The following is an 18746-nucleotide window of genomic DNA, read 5'->3' as shown; positions in this document are numbered from 1 at the left end:
GACAAATAATTCAGTTAAAACAAGCAAAAATTTTGAAAAGATATTTTTCCAAAGAAGGTATAGAAATGGCCAAAAGGTACATGAAAAGATGTGCAACATCTTTTTAGTCATTGGGGAAATGTAAATAAAAACCACAATGAGATACCACTTCATACTGAAAAGAATGGCTATTAAAAAAAAAAAAAAAGTAAGTAAGTAAGTAAGAAAGAAAAAGTTAGAGAGGGAGGGAGCCAAACCATAAGAGACTCTTAAAAACTGAGAGTAAACTGAGGGTTGATGGGGGGATGGGAGGGAGGGGAAAGTGGGTGATCGGCATTGAGAAGGGCACCTGTTGGGATGAGCACTGGGTGTTGTATGGAAACCAATTTGATAATAAATTTCACATTTAAAAAATAAATAAATAAATAATAAATAATAAATATAAAAATAAAAATAAACTTCATATTAAAAAAAATAAATAGGGGCGTCTGGGTGGCGCAGTCGGTTAAGCGTCCGACTTCAGCCAGGTCACGATCTCGTGGTCTGTGAGTTCGAGCCCCGCGTCGGGCTCTGGGCTGATGGCTCAGAGCCTGGAGCCTGTTTCCGATTCTGTGTCTCCCTCTCTCTCTGCCCCTCCCCCGTTCATGCTCTGTCTCTCTCTGTCCCCCCAAAAATAAATAAACGTTGAAAAAAATAATAATAATAAAAAATAAAAAAAATAAATAAACCTCATTACAGTGAAAAAAAAGATAAAATAACAAGTGTTGATGAGGATGTGGGTAAAGTTGAGCCCTCATACATTGCTGGGAAAAAAGTAAATGGTGTAGACACTCAGAAAATTCCTGTAAAAGTTAAACATACACTTTCATTCTTAAATACCCAAGAGAACCGAAAACATGTTCAAACAAAAACCTGCACACTAATGTTTATAGCAGTATCCTTAGAGTTCAAAAGTGGAAACAACCCAAATGTCTACCAACTAATAAATGGAAAAAATGTGGTATATCCATACAAGGGAATATTATTCAGCCACAAAATGTAATAAAGTTCTGATACATGCTACAACATGAATGAACTTCTAAAATAGTAGGTAAAATGAGAAAAGGTTACATATTATATGATTCTCTTTATATGAAATGTACAGAATAAGCAGATCCATTGATATAGAAAATAGATTAGCAATTTTCAAGAGCCAGGAAGAAGGGAAGGGGGAATAGTTGCTCATGGGTACCAGGTTTCTTTCTGGGGTGATGAAAATGTTCTAGAATAAAATAGTAGTGATCAATATACCATTCTGTATACTAAAAAGCACTAAACTGTACACTTTAAAAGGGTGAACTTTATGTATGTGAATTCTGTCTCAGAAAAGCTGTTACTTAAAAAAATGAAAAAACTAACTAGTCAGTTTGCTAAAAGGGAAGTTCTACAGCCTCTTTTTATAGTTGAGGTTTCTTTTAACTGTCATTTAGTTCTTTGAGGTGTCTCTATTATTCTGTGCTCAAAAGAAGATACACAGCTGCTACATAGCCTAAGTTAGCATTTTATCTGTGCCCATCATGGCTCACTTCACATCTGGGGTTGGAGTAAATAAGTGACTACAACATAACATGGGTAAGCAGTATATTCTTATTAAGTGTCCCTCCATTCAGCAAAGAAGTGTGGTATAAAATGATAGAAAAAATCAAGCAAAGAGTAACTAACATAGTCTGGGAATCCTCATTAGATGCTCATTATTATCAATTTTATCACTTTAGAGGCTTTTAAGAATACATATGTCAGAGGCGCCTGGCTGGCTCAGTCAGTTGGGTGTCTAACTAACTCAGGTCATGATTTCAAAGCCTGTGAGTTCGAGCCCTGTGTTGGGCTCTGTGCTGACACCTCAGAGCCTGGAGTCTGTTCCTAATTCTGTGTCTCCGTCTCTCTCTGCCCCCTCCCTGCTTGTGCGCTCTCTCTCTCTCTCTCTCTCTCTCTCTCTCTCTCAAAAATAAATAAAAACATTACAAGTTTTTTAATTTAAAAAATAAAAATAAAAAAGAATATAAATGTCAAAATTCTTAGCTAATGAGATATGAATTTTAAAAATACAGAGTACTTAATTAAATGTTTTGCAAATTTATACTAAGTTACATAATTTATTTTTGCTAAATGGCTCCTGTGTTATTTGGAATATTGATAACATCTCACAACTGTTTTTTATTGCAATGATGTGAAGTTTGGCTACCAGAAACCATTAGGCTTCTAGAAAGCTAATATATTTGTTCCTTAAAATATAATATAGCTATATTCCAGTAAATCTTTGTTTTTTCCAAATTTTTATTTAAATTCTAGTTAGATAACATATAGTGCAATACTGGTTTCAGGAGTAGAATTTAGTGATTCATCACTTACAAATAACACCCAGTGCTCATCATAACAAGTGTCTTCTTAATAGCCATCACCCAATTAGCCCATCCCCCACCTACATCCCTCCATCAACCCTCAGTTTATTCTCTATAGTTAAGAGTCTCTTATGGTTTGCCTCTCCTCTTCTTTTCCCTCCCCATATGTTCATCTGTTTCCTAAATTCCACATATAAATGAAATCACATGGTATTTGTCTTTCTCTGACTTATTTTGCTTAAAATAATACACTCTAGTTCCATCCATGTCATTGCAAATGGCAAGATTTTATTCTTTTTGATGGCTGAGTAATGGTCCACTGCAGATAAATATCATATCTTCTTTATCCACTCATCAGTTGATGGACACTTGGGCTCTTTCCTAGTTTGGCTATTGTTGGTAATATATTCCAGTAATTCTAATTTATACAAATATTTTTTGAAAATCTAAATTATCCATTTTCAAATATTTTGCTGATTTAATAATCCAAAGCAACAATATATGGAGCAACCAAATCTAATTAGCAGACATATACTTAGAACAATTACGCCCATTTTATCAAAACCAAAAAAAAAAAAAAAACTCCATCCCAAATGTGTATTTAAGTCATAAAACAGGCTGAATTCAAATTACACATGAAAAAGAGTATTTGAGCTCTAGAATTAAGTGGTACCACATTTAAGCATCTAAGGTATAGAAATCAGCATTTTAAAGGGCTCCAACTTATGCCACAAATTCATCACCAAAACCTAATTAATAACAGCAATAAAAGCATAGGGTCAGTATAATATCCTAAAATCTAAAGCAAAATTTCTCAAACTTTAGTGTGAAAAGAAGTACCTAAGTTATTTGTAAGAAGTGCAGATAATTGGTCCAACCTTCAGAATTATGATTCTGTAGGTACTGGGAGGTGGGAGAGACATAACCAAGAAATTTGCACTTTTGGAACACTCAGATAATGACTCTGATATTGACCTAGAGTCTCTAATACGGAGCCAGAAAATAAAGTGGCCAGAAACGGCAGTCCCCCTACTCCCATACCAAACGTTAGAAAGCATTAAAAGATATTTTAAAAAATAACAAAGTAATATCAATGATTGCCCAGGGCATGAATGAGGTAGAATATTGACTGAAAAAAAGATGCAGGAAATTTTCTGAGATGATGAGAATCATCTGTATCTTGATTGTTGTGATGGCTATACATATATGACTAGTAAATGGCAAATCAAGCATTTCCAACATTCTCTCTCACACCTGACACCTCTACAGATACTTCAGACTTGCCCAGACTAACAGGAAGTGTTGACACAATTATGATCAGTCAGACAAAAGCAGGATACTACTGCAGGATTCTGGGAAAGTATCTCCTTCCCTGATATAAGAAATTAACATCACCGAGGCTGCCAAAACTCCCCATCTTAGTGCCTTGAATTCAGAAATGATACCCACAAGAGTGGCAATTATAAAGCAGTCATGAGGGAAAGAACAAAAAAGTCACAAGGACACTGTTGAACAACTGTACCAAAACTAGCAGCAGCCTTCTTATAACATGACAAAAATAAATCCTAAGTTTTTAAAACCATCGTTAAATATGATTTTCTTTCTGTAGCCAAATATAAACCTACTGATTCAAATATCAAATTGCTTTCCAATTCTCTTAAAAAGAAAAAAGGAAAGAAAACCCAAAAGCAGACAGCACTTGGATAGAAAGTCTACAATCCAAGAGTATTATTGTTTTTCAGAAGCTTGTAAGAATGGCAGTCAACACTATAAAGATAAGTCCCTCATAGAGCAAAAACTAGCCAGGGTCCAAGCCCTCAGATGTTTATGTTTAATGAAAACTTATAGTAAAATATATAAAAGAAGTTATTTGCTTAAGAATTAATATACAAGTTCTAGACACATTCCCAACACAACATTTCAATAGGTTTTATCCTTCAAAATTAATATAAACTTTCATTTTAAATGCTGTAATTCTTACTATCATGACAAGGTTAATGGCAATAAAAGTTTACTTGGGAATAAGTTGCTTAGAAAGGAAATGTGTTAAATTAGACAGATAATCCCCACAGACCCTCTATCCTATCTGCCCAATTCCCTCTCCCTATCAATTCTTCATAATCATTTATTCAGTAAATATTTATGGAAAGCTTATTACAGGTTTTACACTCTTCTAAAGTGTCACAAATTAAAAAATGAGCTAATGTTAATTAGCAGCATGCAATTATCATCTGAACCAACAACTGCACTCTTGGGCATCCACATCAGAGAAATGAAAACTATGTTCACATAATATATTCATAACAGCCCCAAACTGTAAATGCCAGGTGAATGTAGGTCCACTTACAAAAGGGCAATGTGAGGGAACTGTTCAGTATCTTAATGGACATACAAACCTACATTAAATTGTACAGATCTAAACACACTCATTTACACACACACACATACACACACACAAATGCACAAATGAGTACAAGTAAATCTAATGAAATGTGAAAAAGATCAGGGATTGTACCAATGTCAATATCCTGGTTGTGATATACTCTAGCTTGCAAAATGTTTACCTTATTGAGATAAAGTGAGCCAAGGGTACATGGGATCTCTTAGTACTATTTCTTACAAGTCCAATTGAATCAACAATTATTTCAATAAAAATCTGAACTGAATAAAAAGTGAATATGATGCCTCACAAACACCACAGAGCCAGCAGTGCTAAATAGCCAGCTCCTGCTGCAATCAGAACTTGAGTGGAAACAAGGATGAGGGGTGTCCAAAATGCCAAAGGCTGTAGGGATGAAACTCAGCAGTGTTGAGTGGGGGCAGAAAAAAAAGGGGTGGTTATGCCTGGACACTCACTGGATGCTAGCAAGTAGCACTACTGCCCATAGGGAAATAAGTGGCAGAAACACTGGGGAACCAACACTTGGCCAAGTGAGAAAAAAGGCCAACACTTCTGGCTGCCCCCATAGTATCTGCAGGCTAGCCTCCCCTGCCAACAAGACAGAATAATATGATTGCCTGGCAGCTGTCACTTAAATAACTGACATGTGCACATTAAATACATTAGTCAGTGTTCTGTAGGGAAAAGAATTCCATGTCCTTGTGGGGGTGGGGGAAAATACCCTGGAATGAAATGTAAGCAAAGTTTGCAATAGGGAAGAGAAGCTAAAGTGACCTTGTAGGAATACTCTTGTGCTTCTGTTGATAAATGTGTAACTGGTATTAATGGCTTAATTGATTGTATTTACATGCTTGTAAGTATCAGACGGTATCCTCTGCCATGCAGACTGAAATAATAGTGGGAAAAATGCATGACAGAGTGCCTACTAGGCTTCCAGTTCCTTCCCAATGTTATATAATACAAACAACAGAATCCCAGTAGGAATAAGTTAGGTAATGACTTAATGGCTGCTGAAGTACTTAAGGTGTTATCCCAGTACAACATCGCCACCTGCCTGGTCCAACAACCAAATACACTCCCTTTTTTCAGATGGTAGCTACTAATCTGCTACTAAGTTCTTGTGAATGAACAACTGACCCATGAGGCCTTGTGATTTTTCAAGACCGATATTGGAATGGATCAACTCAAATCTGATAATGAACATGATGGTAAGGACCCAACAGAGCTTGCTAGTCAAGTGGAAATGGTATGTTCCAGAGTATGTTCCAGCCTGGCCCTAGAAACATCTTGTTTTTACAACTACTTTATCATCTACTCCACTGCCCAAAGCAATGCCACTGGTTTAATAGACCCCTGACTCACAGAGCTTCCTTTAAATGCCTGTGCCTGATTCCCTGATGGCTTGGCTAAGATGAAAACTGATGGTGTCCACTAGCCTATGGCAGCTGTACAGCCCCAACAAAAACTCTGGTGGAACAAATGAAGACCAATTAGCACAGCAGGATAATGGAAAGCTGACCTCAGTTTTAATTGAAGGGTCACTATAGCTATGGGGCATTCATATCCACTTGTTTATATATCATCTATAGATGATTTTGTACTAGATGACAAAGGTGAGTACAGAGAATATATACGATGCAGAGTTTAAATATTTACTATTGGCCTTTACAGAAAAAGTTTGCTGACCCTGCTTTAAACAATACTGTTGACACACTGGCCAAACCTAGTGTGGTTTACCATGAGGAAGACTACATACTGGCAGATTGCAGATGTCCCTCTTTTAAGGCCAAGAGTACACAAAACAAATCACAGTGATAACTGAACAATCTGGGTCACTCATGCCCAAGGTAAGATTCCATTGGCTGATGGGAAGACAATTTGTGCCTTTCATTCTATTAACAGTGTTTCTCAAAGAGCAGATATGTTTTGTTTTAATGAACTCCCAATGTATCAATACTGCTTTCATGGATTTTGCTATTAGTGTCACATCTGAGAAAGCTGTGTCTAACCCAAATCACAAAGGTTTCTCCTACATTTTCTTCTAAAAGCTTTTCATAGTAGGTTTTACATTTAAATCTATGATCCAAATTTGAGTTCATTTTTGTATATGGGATGAGGGATGGATTGATGCTTATTTTTCTTGCACATAAATACCCAAGCAGTCCATCACTATTGTTGAAAAGACTAGCCTTTCTCATTTTGCACCTTTGTCAAAAATCAATTGTCCATATGTATGGGAATGTTCCTGGATTCCCTACTGATTCTGTGGCTTTAATAAGTCTTGATATCAGGTGGTAATATTCCTCCAAATTTGTTTTTCTTTTTCAGCATTATTTTGCCCATTATAAGCCTTATGTATTTATACATGAATTTTAGAAGTAATTTGTTGGGGCGCCTGGGTGGCGCAGTCGGTTAAGCGCCCGACTTCAGCCAGGTCACGATCTCGCGGTCCGGGAGTTCGAGCCCTGCGTCAGGCTCTGGGCTGATGGCTCAGAGCCTGGAGCCTGTTTCCGATTCTGTGTCTCCCTCTCTCTCTGCCCCTCCCCCATTCATGCTCTGTCTCTCTCTGTCCCAAAAATAAATAAACGTTGAAAAAAAAAATTTAAGAAGTAATTTGTCAATTTCTACACCCTCTCCAAAAATTCCTGCTAGCTTTGTTTGTTTTTATCCTGCTGAGTTTTTGATGGGGATTGCATTGAATATACAGATCAATTTGGAGAGAACTGATATCCTAACAATATTAAGTATTCCAACCCCCAAAACAAGGTTCAACTCTCCATTTATTTATGTCTTTACTCTCAGCAATGTTTTATTGTTTTCAAAGGGCATGTCTTACACATGGTAAGTACATATTACACACTATTTTTTACTTTTAACTTTAAAACAATTTTTTTAACATTATCCATTTCTGAGAGTGACACAGACAGAGCAGGAGTGGGGGAGGGACAGAGAGAGAGGGAGACACAGAATCTGAATCAGGCTCCAGGCTCTGAGCTGTCAGTACAGAGCCCAATGCGGGGCTTGAACTCATGAACTGTGAGATCATGACCTGAGCCAGTCAGACACTTAACCAACTGAGCCACCCAGGCGCCCCTTAACTCTTTTTTAAATGATCAATTACCTATTGTTTGTTGCTAGCATGTAGAGGTCCAACTGACTTCTATATACTGATCTAATATACTGAAACCTAATTAAAATCACTTACTCTAACTATTTTTGTAGAATCCATTAGATTTTCTACACAGACAATCACATCATCTTTAAATACACACAGTTTTACTTTCTTCCTTTCTGATATGATGATGATTCTTTCCATGGCCTAAGATTTCCTCTGCAGATCTCAGGAGGTTGTATCATTGCAGCTTTTATCTCTCCAGTACTCTGTCCTGAGAACTCCATGATCTTCACCTCTCAGCACTCTTAGCATTACCTTATCAACAGGGGGAGTCTACCACGCACCACTTGGGCTCCTCCTTCTTGCACCACAGGATGGAAACTCTGCCCAGGCAGTAAGCTGAGGCAATCACAGGGTTTCTCTCATTTACATCCCATCCTTCATAGCCAGTCTCTAAAAAAGTACTGTTTGTTCTTTAACTGTTTCAGGTAGGAAGGTAAATCCAGTTCCTGTTATTCTAGGTTATTTATACTGATGTAAGTGTTATCTAGCTGTATCCTAAAATGAGGAGAGCTTAAAGTCCTCCTATTCCACCATCTTCCCACCAATCTCCTTCTTACTCTACAATGACCAAACGTGAAGGTCCTCATGTTAAATCCTTGTCATTTACTGTGCCAAATGTTCTACTAAGCATAGTAAAACACATTTTACATATATTATTTCTAACATTTCTTGAAATAAATGCTATGAAATGGACTTTGGTCCCATTTTACAGTAAATTGAAACTTAAGGAAAGTAGATAATTCATCCTTGGTAATATAATTACTAAGCACCATCCAAATATATATGAAAATTGGGGATGGGGAATGAGGAGTGACTACTAATAGCTAGTGACTACCAATCCACTCAGTGTGGAGCCTGCTTGAGATTCTCTCTCTGCCCCTCCCCAGCTCTTGCTCATTCTCTCTCTCTCTCTCTCTCTCTCTCAAATTAAATACATAAGCATTAAAAAAATAAAGTCCAGTAAAATTTAAATTTCAGTATAAACATAAGTAGGCAATCTAGACATACTCATACTAAAATTATTTATTTTTATCTGAACTATCAAATACTATCAATTAGTGATATTAAATAGCTAGATTCTTTGCCATTGAGAATTAAGCCTAAAATCTTACCATTTTATACAACTATTCTGATAAGGTAGAAGTAACACTTATCTGATGTGCAAATGTTTCCAAAGTAAGCTGACCATTTACTAAAATTAGCATGTTAAGTACTAAAATGACTTGTATCTGCTTGAATAAGATATTATGGAAGTATATTAACAAAATATTGTAAGGTTTTACTATGTGTGTGTGTGTGTGTGTGTATGCGTGTGTGTGACTGTTGAAAACTAGGAATATTTTTCTAACTGCATATGTGACTTATGAGGAAAATTGCTGTCAGATGCAGAGGATATCCCAAGTCATAGATCACAAAACAACTTAATTCAACATAATTAGATCCACATACTTGAGGTTTTTTTCCTTGCCTGATTAAAGTACCCTCAGAGTTGTTGGAAGAATCCAGAATGACATGATTTTGAAGTACTCAAAGACAGATAGATCATATGCTAAGTAGATTTCAAAATCAGTGTTAAATTTTATATATCATTTCAAAATAATTTTTAGTAGAAGGTTACAAAAATTAATTTTATGGTCATTGAGTTTCTTTAGATCTTAATATTTGACATTTAGAAATTTCCAGTCTCCTAAATTACAGGGTGTGACACAGAACAAAATAATTTTAATAATTTCTATTTGGTTTCCCTACATGTTAAACCGGAATAACATTGGCAGCAGCAAATATCTGTACCTATAAACGTTTGCCCATGTCCAGGGCACTGTTCTAAGGATGACAGATACCAAGAAGGTTAAGCATGATCTCTATTTCCAGATTGCATGTTCAAGTAAATTAAATGATAAATAATGTTAATGCAAATGAAGTATAAGTTAAATATATTAATAGGTATAAGGTAAAAAAAAAGTATAAATATTTAAAATACTCAAGTTCTAGGAGGTTATAGCTAAGGTAGGGAATACCAGTGACTGGTGAGGACCAGAGTTCAGAAATAAAATGTGCCCAGCAGTACAGTGAAATATTGAATTTTTAACCCAAAATGTTCATCTAATTGGTACCTTCCATACAAAAGAAACAAAATTGAATGGCAACTAAAATAAGAATAAAGAAGTTTAGTTGTGGGGCGCCTGGGTGGCGCAGTCGGTTAAGCGTCCGACTTCAGCCAGGTCACGATCTCGCGGTCCGTGAGTTCGAGCCCCGCGTCAGGCTCTGGGCTGATGGCTCAGAGCCTGGAGCCTGTTTCCGATTCTGTGTCTCCCTCTCTCTCTGCCCCTCCCCCGTTCATGCTCTGTCTCTCTCTGTCCCAAAAATAAATAAAAAAAAAAAAACGTTGAAAAAAAAAATTAAAAAATAAAAAAATAAAAAATAAAAATAAAAAAAAAAAAGAAGTTTAGTTGTGCCAGAGGGTAAGGACATTGTCAGAGAAAAATGGAGATATGTCAAAGGACACAGATGTCAAGTTGATAGGTGCTAACTGGCCAAATCTGGGATATTCAGAGCATTAAAATAAACAGTTACTGAGTGAATATAACCCACTGAATAAAATAGGAATTTAATGATATATATAAATAAAAGCAGTGTTACAAATTTTGGGGGGAAAATGGGATATTTACATAGTTTAAAATGATTTCTCTTAACCCCCTATCCATTCAGGGCACAAACCAGAACAGTAGACTAAAATGTCCATCTCTTAGACCATCCTTAAAAGAAGTATTTTTTCATACTTTAAAAGATGTGGCCTGACAGTCCAGCTTCCAATCAGCCTCTATCTAGATGCTGACTGAGATCCATACCACATTAACAAAAAGAAGGATAGAAACCATGTTATCATCTCAATAGATAAGGAAAAAGCATATGAAAATATTCAACATCCATTCATGATAAAAACTGTCAACAAAATGAGTATAAAGGGAATATACTTCAACATAATAAAGGCCATCTATGACAAGCCCACAACTAGCATCACACTCAACAGTCAACAGCTGAAAGCTTTTCCTCTAAGGTCAAGAACAAAACAAGGATGTCCACTCTCACCGCTTTTCTCAACATGGTACTGGAAGTCCTAGTCAGAGAAATTAGTCAAGAAAAATTTTAAAAATCAACAAATGTGATATAATACATCAAAAAGATAAAGGATAAAAACCATATGATCATTTCAATAGATGCAGAAACAGCATTCAACAAAGCACAACATCCATTCATGATAAAAACCCTCAACAAACTAGGTTTAGAGGAAACATACCTCAATATAATAAAGGCTATATATGAAAAACCCACAGCTAAAATCATACTCAATGGGGAAAAGCTGAAATCTTTCCCCTTAAGATCAGGAACAAGATAAGGATGTCCACTCTCACCACTTTTATTCAACATAGTTCTGGATGTCCTAGCCACAGCAATCAGACAACACAAAGGAATAAGAGGTATCCAAATTGGTAAGGAAGAAACAAAATTTGCAATATTTACAGATGACATGATACTGTATATAGGAAACCCAAAAGATTCCACCAAAAAACTGCTAAAAGTGATAAATGAATTCAGTAAGATCACAGGATACAAAAATAAATGTACAGAAATACAATTGCTTTTCTATACAGTAAGTAATGAAGGAAGAGAAAGAGAAATTAAGAAAGCAATCCCAAAGGTGCCTGGGTGGCTCAGTTGTTTAGCGATCAACTCTTGGTTTTGGTTCAAGCCATGATCTCACAGTTTATGAGTTTGAGCTCCGCATGGGGCTCTGCACTGCCCATGCAAAACCTGCTTGGGATTTTCCCTCTCCATGTCCTTTTCTTTCTCTCTCTCTCTCTCTCTCTCTCTCTCTCTCTCTCTCTTTTAAGAAAGAGAGAGATAAATAAATAAACTTAAAAAATAAATAAATAAACTTAAAAAAAAAGCAAGCCCATTTACAATTGCACCAAAAATAATAAGATACCTAGGAATAAAGTTTACCAAGGAGGTGAAAGACCTATACTTTGAAAACTATAAAACACTGACAAAAGAAATTGAAGATGACACAAACAAATGGAAAGAAAATCTATGCTCATGGACTGGAAGAACACATATTGTTAAAATGTCTGTACTACCAAAAGCAATCTACAGATTTAATGCAGTACCTACCAAAATACCAAGAGCGTTTTTTACAGAGCTAGAACAAATAATCCTAAAATTTTCATGGAATCACAAAAGACCCTGAATAGCCAAAAATTGTAAAAAAAGAAAACAAAACTGGTGGTGTCACAGTTCCAGATTTCAAGTTATATAACAAAGCTGTAGTAATCAAAACAATATGGTACTGGCACAAAAATAGACACACAGATCAATGAAACAGAATAGAAAACCCAGAAATGAAACTACCACTCTATGGCCAATTAATCTTTGACAAAGCAGGAAAACATATCCAACAGGAAAAAGCCAGTCTCTTCAACAAATGGTGTTGGGAAAACTGGACAGTGACATGCAGAAGAATGAAACTGGACCACTTTCTTACACCATATGCAAAAATAAACTCAAAATGGACAAAAGACCTAACTTGTAACCATCAACAGGAAACCATCAAAATCCTGCAGGAGAACACAAGCAGCAACCTCTTTCACACTGGCTGTAGCAACTTCTTACTACACACATCCGTAGAGGCAAGGGAAACAAAAGCAAAAATGAACTACTGGGACTCCATTAAGATAAAAAGCTTCTGCACAGCAAAGGAAACAATCAACAAAACAAAAAGGCAATCTTTAGAATGGGAGAAGATATTTGCAAATGACATATCTGGTAAAAGGGTGAGTATCCAAAATATATAAAGAACTTATAAAACTCAACACTCAAAATAATAATAATAATAATCCAATTAAAAAGGGGCAGAGGACAAGAATAGATCTTTTTCCAAAGAAGATATCCAGATGGCAAACAGACATATGAAAAGATGCTCAAAATCACACATAATCAGGGAAATGCAAATCAAAACCACAATGAGATACTACCTCACACCTGTGATAATGGCTAAAATTAACAACACAGGAAACAACCGATGTTGGTGAGGATGCAGAAAAAGGGGAACCATCTTACACTGTTGGAATGCAAACTGGTGCAGCCACTCTGGAAAATATCAGGGAGTTTCCTCAAAAAGTTAAAAATAGAATTAACCTATGATCCAGCAATTACAATTACTAGGTATTAACCCAAAGGATACAAAAATACTGATTCAAAGGTATACATGCACCCCAATGTTTACAGCAGCATTATCAACAATAGCCAAATGATGGGAAGAACCCAAATGTCCATTTATGAATGGATAAAGAAGATGCAGCATATATATTTACAATGGAATATTAATTACTCAGCCATAAAAAAGAATGCAATCTTGCCATTTACAACAATGTGGATGGAGCTAAAGAGTATTATGCCAAGTGAAGTAAGTCAGTCAAAGAAAAACAAATACCATATGATTTCACTCATATGTGGAATTTAAGAAACAAAACAGATGAACATGGTGGGGGAAAGAGAGGCAAACCAGAAAACAAACTCTTAACTATAGAGCACAAAATGAGGGTTACCGGAGGGGAGGTGGGCAAGAGGTGGAGGGGGATGGGGATAGGAGGGGATGGGTTATGGGTAATGGGTATTAAGGAGGACACTTGTTATGATGAGCACTGGGTATTGTATGTGAAGCAACAAATCACAAATTCTACACCTGAAACTAATATTATACAGTGTGTTAAAAAACTGGAATTTAAATAAAAACTTGAAAAAAAGAATAAATAAATACATACATAAGTCTCTTCTTCAAAAAAAGATGTCACACACACGTGCGCACACACACACACACACACACACACACACACACCCTGGATTATTAGCCATAAAAAAGAATGAAATCTTGCCATTTGCCATAACGTGCATGGAGCTAAGTGAAATAAGTCATAAAATGACAAATACCATATGATTTCACTCATATGTGGAAATTAAGAAATAAAACGAATGAACATAGAGGGGATTAAAGAGAGGCAAACCAAGAAACAGACTCCTAACTACAGAGAAAAAACTGACGATTATCAGAGGCGATTGGGTTAAATGGGGATGAAGAAGTGCACTTGTCCATGTTAAGTACCAGATATTGTAAGTGTTGAATCACTAAATTCTACACATGAAACTTGTATTATACTGTATGCTAACTAACCGGAATTTAAATAAAAAACTTGGAAAAAATCAGGCCACATTTATAATGAGGAACTTCCTACATTTCAGAGTTGGCTAGCTGCATTCTCAAGATACTGTTTAACTTGACCCTCTATCTCTGTCTTTTATGTAAGGTACTAATTATATTTAGGGGCTGAATTAGATTCAGATTTAATTGAGAGGACTTGGAAGAAATATTTCATAGATGATATTGTATATATACATCCTATTACACAAATCAGGAAGCACATAATGATATCTGACTGTTCCACTTTGGTAATGTTAAGACTCATCAGCTAAAGCCAAATACAGATGATTATTGCCTAAATTCATTGTTTCATTAGGGGTAGCGACAATGGTGATTCTTAAAATTCTAACTTTTATTTTAATTGACATATAATTGACATACAACATGATATTACTTTCAGGGGTACAACATAATTCACTCTGTGTATATATTACAAAATGACCTCCACACTAAATCTAAATTCTAAAATTTTTAATACTGGAACTCTTCCATAAGGAAAAACTTTACCTCATCAACTATTCAGTTATCTTATTAAATTGATACAAGGAAGACAAGGTAAATGCTGAATATTCTCTCTTTAATTACCAGTTTTGAGGATAATGAGTTAGTAAACAAGCTACCTACAATTATGTCCAATGCTTCCTTTTAAAGTATCATTATAAACTCATGGATTGCTATATATTTAAGATGTTTCATTTTATTATAGAAAATTCTTTAAATTTTTTAATGTGTATCTATTTTTGAGAGAGAGAGAGACAGCGCACAAGGGGGGGAGGGGAGAGCAGAGGAGAGGGAGACAGAGTCCGAAGCAGGCTCCAGGCTCTGAGCTGTCAGCACAGAGCCTAATGCAGGGCTCGAACCCATGAATTGTGAGATCTTGACCTGAGTCGAAGTCAGATGCTTAAGCAACTGAGCCACCCAGGTGCCCCTCTAAAACAGCATTTTAGACTATTGGGAAAGGACAAGACTAGTCAATAAATGGTGGTGGGTGGCAATGAGCTATCTCTCAGAATAAAGTATTTACAGTAGTGTACTGGTAAATGCATAACCACAGGCTCTGGGAAACAAAAGAATAGTTGGGATTTTAGCTTATTAAGCTATCACAGTATCTACCAAGTGATATTAAGAGTATTAAATACATGTAAAAGCATTTAGCATGGTGCCTAATACAAATGCTTAGTAAATTACATATGTGGTTGTGTGTGTGTGGATGTGTGGATGTGGGCATGCCCATACATGTGTGCACAGTGATGTGTTGCTAAATGTTAAAAGCTGGCTAAATAAGAAAAAAATAGTTCTGATTTGTAGCGTTTCCTCACTCCAATTATGTAAACACTCTTACCATGGATGATTTCATACCACCAATACAATGTCACTATATCCAGAGTTTGGGAGAAATGTACATAACTCATTCTCACTAGCCACTGTGAACTGACTCCTACATACCACTGAATATTATCCATATAGTCATACATTACAAAACTCAATTATTTTTGTGTATATGTGAATGTGTTTACATGTATGTGTATGTGTGTGTGTGTGTGTGTGTGTGTGTGTGTGTGTGTACATGTATGCATGCACCTGGAGAGACATCAGATAGGATGACAGAGTTTTTGCTGGGGCAAGAAATGGTACAGGGTAGGAGGAGAAGGATAAATAGAACTTATGGAACTTTTGTTTTATCAACATTCATTGACTTGTTCACCTACTACTTATGTATTTATGGGGCCAAATATTTATATAGAATAATATTTATAGGATAAATATTTTTTCTTAATTACCTGATATACTCTATCACCAAGAATAGTATGTTGTCACTAACATTAAGCTTCAATATGATATAAATAACCAGTTATTTTAGATGTCATATTACACACATGCATGCGCATGCACACACACACACCTTCTGAAAAATATACAACTTACTTTGGCTTCAGTTTCTCCCCTGTGAAGAGTATACAGATGATGGACAGCACTTTGTGACGAAGACCAAGGATGAGTCAGAATTTGGAAGACATGAAAGTCATGGCCAAGGGTGTCTGTTGTAACTAGAAGCATTCCTGAAGAACACACCAAAAAGAGAGTAAAAATAAAAACAATTATGTATGTTGATGAAATATTTTCACAAAATATTCATTATGCTTTAAAATATCACCGAAGGAAAAAATGACCAAAGATGTAAAAAATTTCCCCAATTAAAAAAAAAATTAAAATGCAGCATCTTTTTCCTGTATGAACACAAAACCTTAATGCCATATCAGTATACAAGCATAGTGAGGATACTAGCTGTAAAGGTTTTATGAGGTTCCTGTACAACTAGTAGAGAAAAGTTTATGGAGAGTTCACAAGCCTTTTAATATAGCAAATCTGATAACAAAGAATGTGAAAATGACTTCTCTCCATGGAACTAAAACTTGCTCCCATTTTTTGCCACTTCTTAAAACCTGAATTTTAAGTTTCAGTGTATCTGAAATACCCTACACTTAATCCACCAGTTTAAAAATATTTCTCTACCCTGGCATAGTATTTATTCAAATGCTGAACAGTGTCTCACATAGCAAATTTTTAATTTTGATGAAATGTCATAGCTAAGAATTCTTTGCCTAATCCAAGGTCACAAAAATTTTGTTTTCTTGTCAAAGTTTCAGTTTTATATTTTGCATAGAGGTCTATCATTCATTTTAAGTTAACTTATGTATAAATTGTGAGGTATCAAACTAACTTTTTTTTTGCAAACAATGTCCAATTATTCTAGCAAGATTTCTTGAAGGGAATATTCTTTACTCACTGAGGTCTTTATCCTTTATTCTTTATCCATTGTCAACTTGCCAAAGATGAACTGGCTGTATCTGCATAGGTCTTCACCTGGAAGTATTATTCTAGTCCATCATTTTCTGTGTCTATACTTTCATTAATACCACACTTGCTTGATTACCATAACTTTATATCAAATGTTGAAGAAAGAACCTTTTTTTCAACATTATTTTGGTTATTCCAATTCCTTTCCAAACACAAAATCAGATTTTTTTTTTAATTTTAGATAGAGCACATGAGTGGGGAGAGGGGCAAAGGGAGACACAGAGAGAATCTCAAGTGGGCTCCATGTTCAGCACGGAGCTAGATGTGGCGCTTCATCCCATTACCCTGGAATCATGACCTGAGCTGAAATCAAGAGTCAGACACTCAACCAACTGAGCCACCCTGGTACCCCAAAATCAGATTTTTGATATTAAAAATTCCTAGGGAGGCATCTGGGTGGCTCAGTCAGTTGGGCAGCCGACTTCGGCTCAGGTAATGATCTCATGGCTCGTGAGTTCGAGCCCCAGGTCAGCGTCTGTGCTGACAGCTCAGGGCCTGGAGCCTGCTTCAGATTCTGTGTCTCCCTCTCTCTCTCTGCCCCTCCCCCACTCGCACTCTGTTTCTCTCTGTCTCAAAGGTAAATAAACATTAAAAAAATCTTAAATAAATAAAAATTCTTAGGATTTTGGGGAAGGTTATATTAAGTTTATAAATCAAATTGTCACTGATGGACAGCTTAACAATATTGAGCCTTCTAATCTATGAACACTTCCTATTTCTTGATATATGTTTTCTTTGACTTCTTGTTTTTCCTGTTGAGCACATAAATTATATACATTTTTTCTTGGATCCATTATAAATGGTACTTTTTATTTTATCTCAGTTGTCAATTATTCCCTGCTGGCATATAGAGACATAATGGACATTTTTTTATATTGACTGGATAGTCTGCCAGTTCTAGTCAGGGCTTTTTGTAGATTACATGGAGTTTTCTTTACAGATTATGATGTACTTTGTGAATAGACATAATTTGATTTTTTCCTTTACAAACTACATGCCTTTTATTTTTCTTCACTTACTACACTGCTGAGGAAAACAGAAATGGGGAGAAGTAATATTCGTGTCTTCCAAATTTTAGGAGAAAGCATTCAATCTTTAAGTATGATGTTAGCTGTAGGGTTTTTTTTTTTAATATAAATACTCTCTATCAAGTGAAGGAGGTTCCTTTCTACTCCTAATTTGTTGATAGTTTTTATAATGAATGCATGTTGAATTGTGTACAGTGTTTTACACCTGTGACATGACTACGCATTTTTTTCTTTACTCAATTAATATGGTGAATTTTAGTAAATAATCAAATGTCAAACAAAATCAAACGTCAAATAAAACTTGCATTTCTAGGATAAACTCCACCTGGTCAAAATCCTTTATTATATGCTGCTGGATTCAATTAGCTAAGGTTTTAAGATTTTCATGACTGTTCCTGAGGGTTATTGGTTTGTAGCTCTCTAATCACGTGTTTGTCTGTTTTCAGTATCAGGCTAAAGCTGGTCTTGTGAAACTGGAGAAAGAGATTGCGGAAAACCACTATTATTTCCTACTTAGATTTTCAGTAGAATTTGTCAGTAAAACTATATGGGCCTTTAAAAAAAAAAAACCTTTAGGGTCGCCTGGGTGGCTCAGTCGACTTCGACTCAGGTCATGATCTCGCGGTCCGTGAGTTAGAGCCCTGCGTCAGGCTCTGTGCTGACAGCT

At 35.9% G+C, this 18746-nt stretch overlaps 1 protein-coding gene across 1 annotated transcript in view; it reads right to left on the bottom strand.

The window, feature by feature from the left end:
* Positions 1-18746, bottom strand: part of BCAS3 (BCAS3 microtubule associated cell migration factor) — a 628358-nt gene that overhangs the window by 372060 nt on the left and 237552 nt on the right. Inside the window, exon 16 of the mRNA XM_047833397.1 lies at positions 16119-16252. Coding sequence (XP_047689353.1) covers positions 16119-16252 — 134 coding nt within the window. The remainder of the gene's footprint in view (positions 1-16118; positions 16253-18746) is intronic.

The sequence above is a fragment of the Prionailurus viverrinus genome, chromosome E1 (assembly GCF_022837055.1).
Source record: "Prionailurus viverrinus isolate Anna chromosome E1, UM_Priviv_1.0, whole genome shotgun sequence".
NCBI classification, from domain to species: Eukaryota; Metazoa; Chordata; class Mammalia; order Carnivora; family Felidae; genus Prionailurus; species Prionailurus viverrinus.
This window is presented reverse-complemented; position numbering and strand designations above follow the sequence as displayed.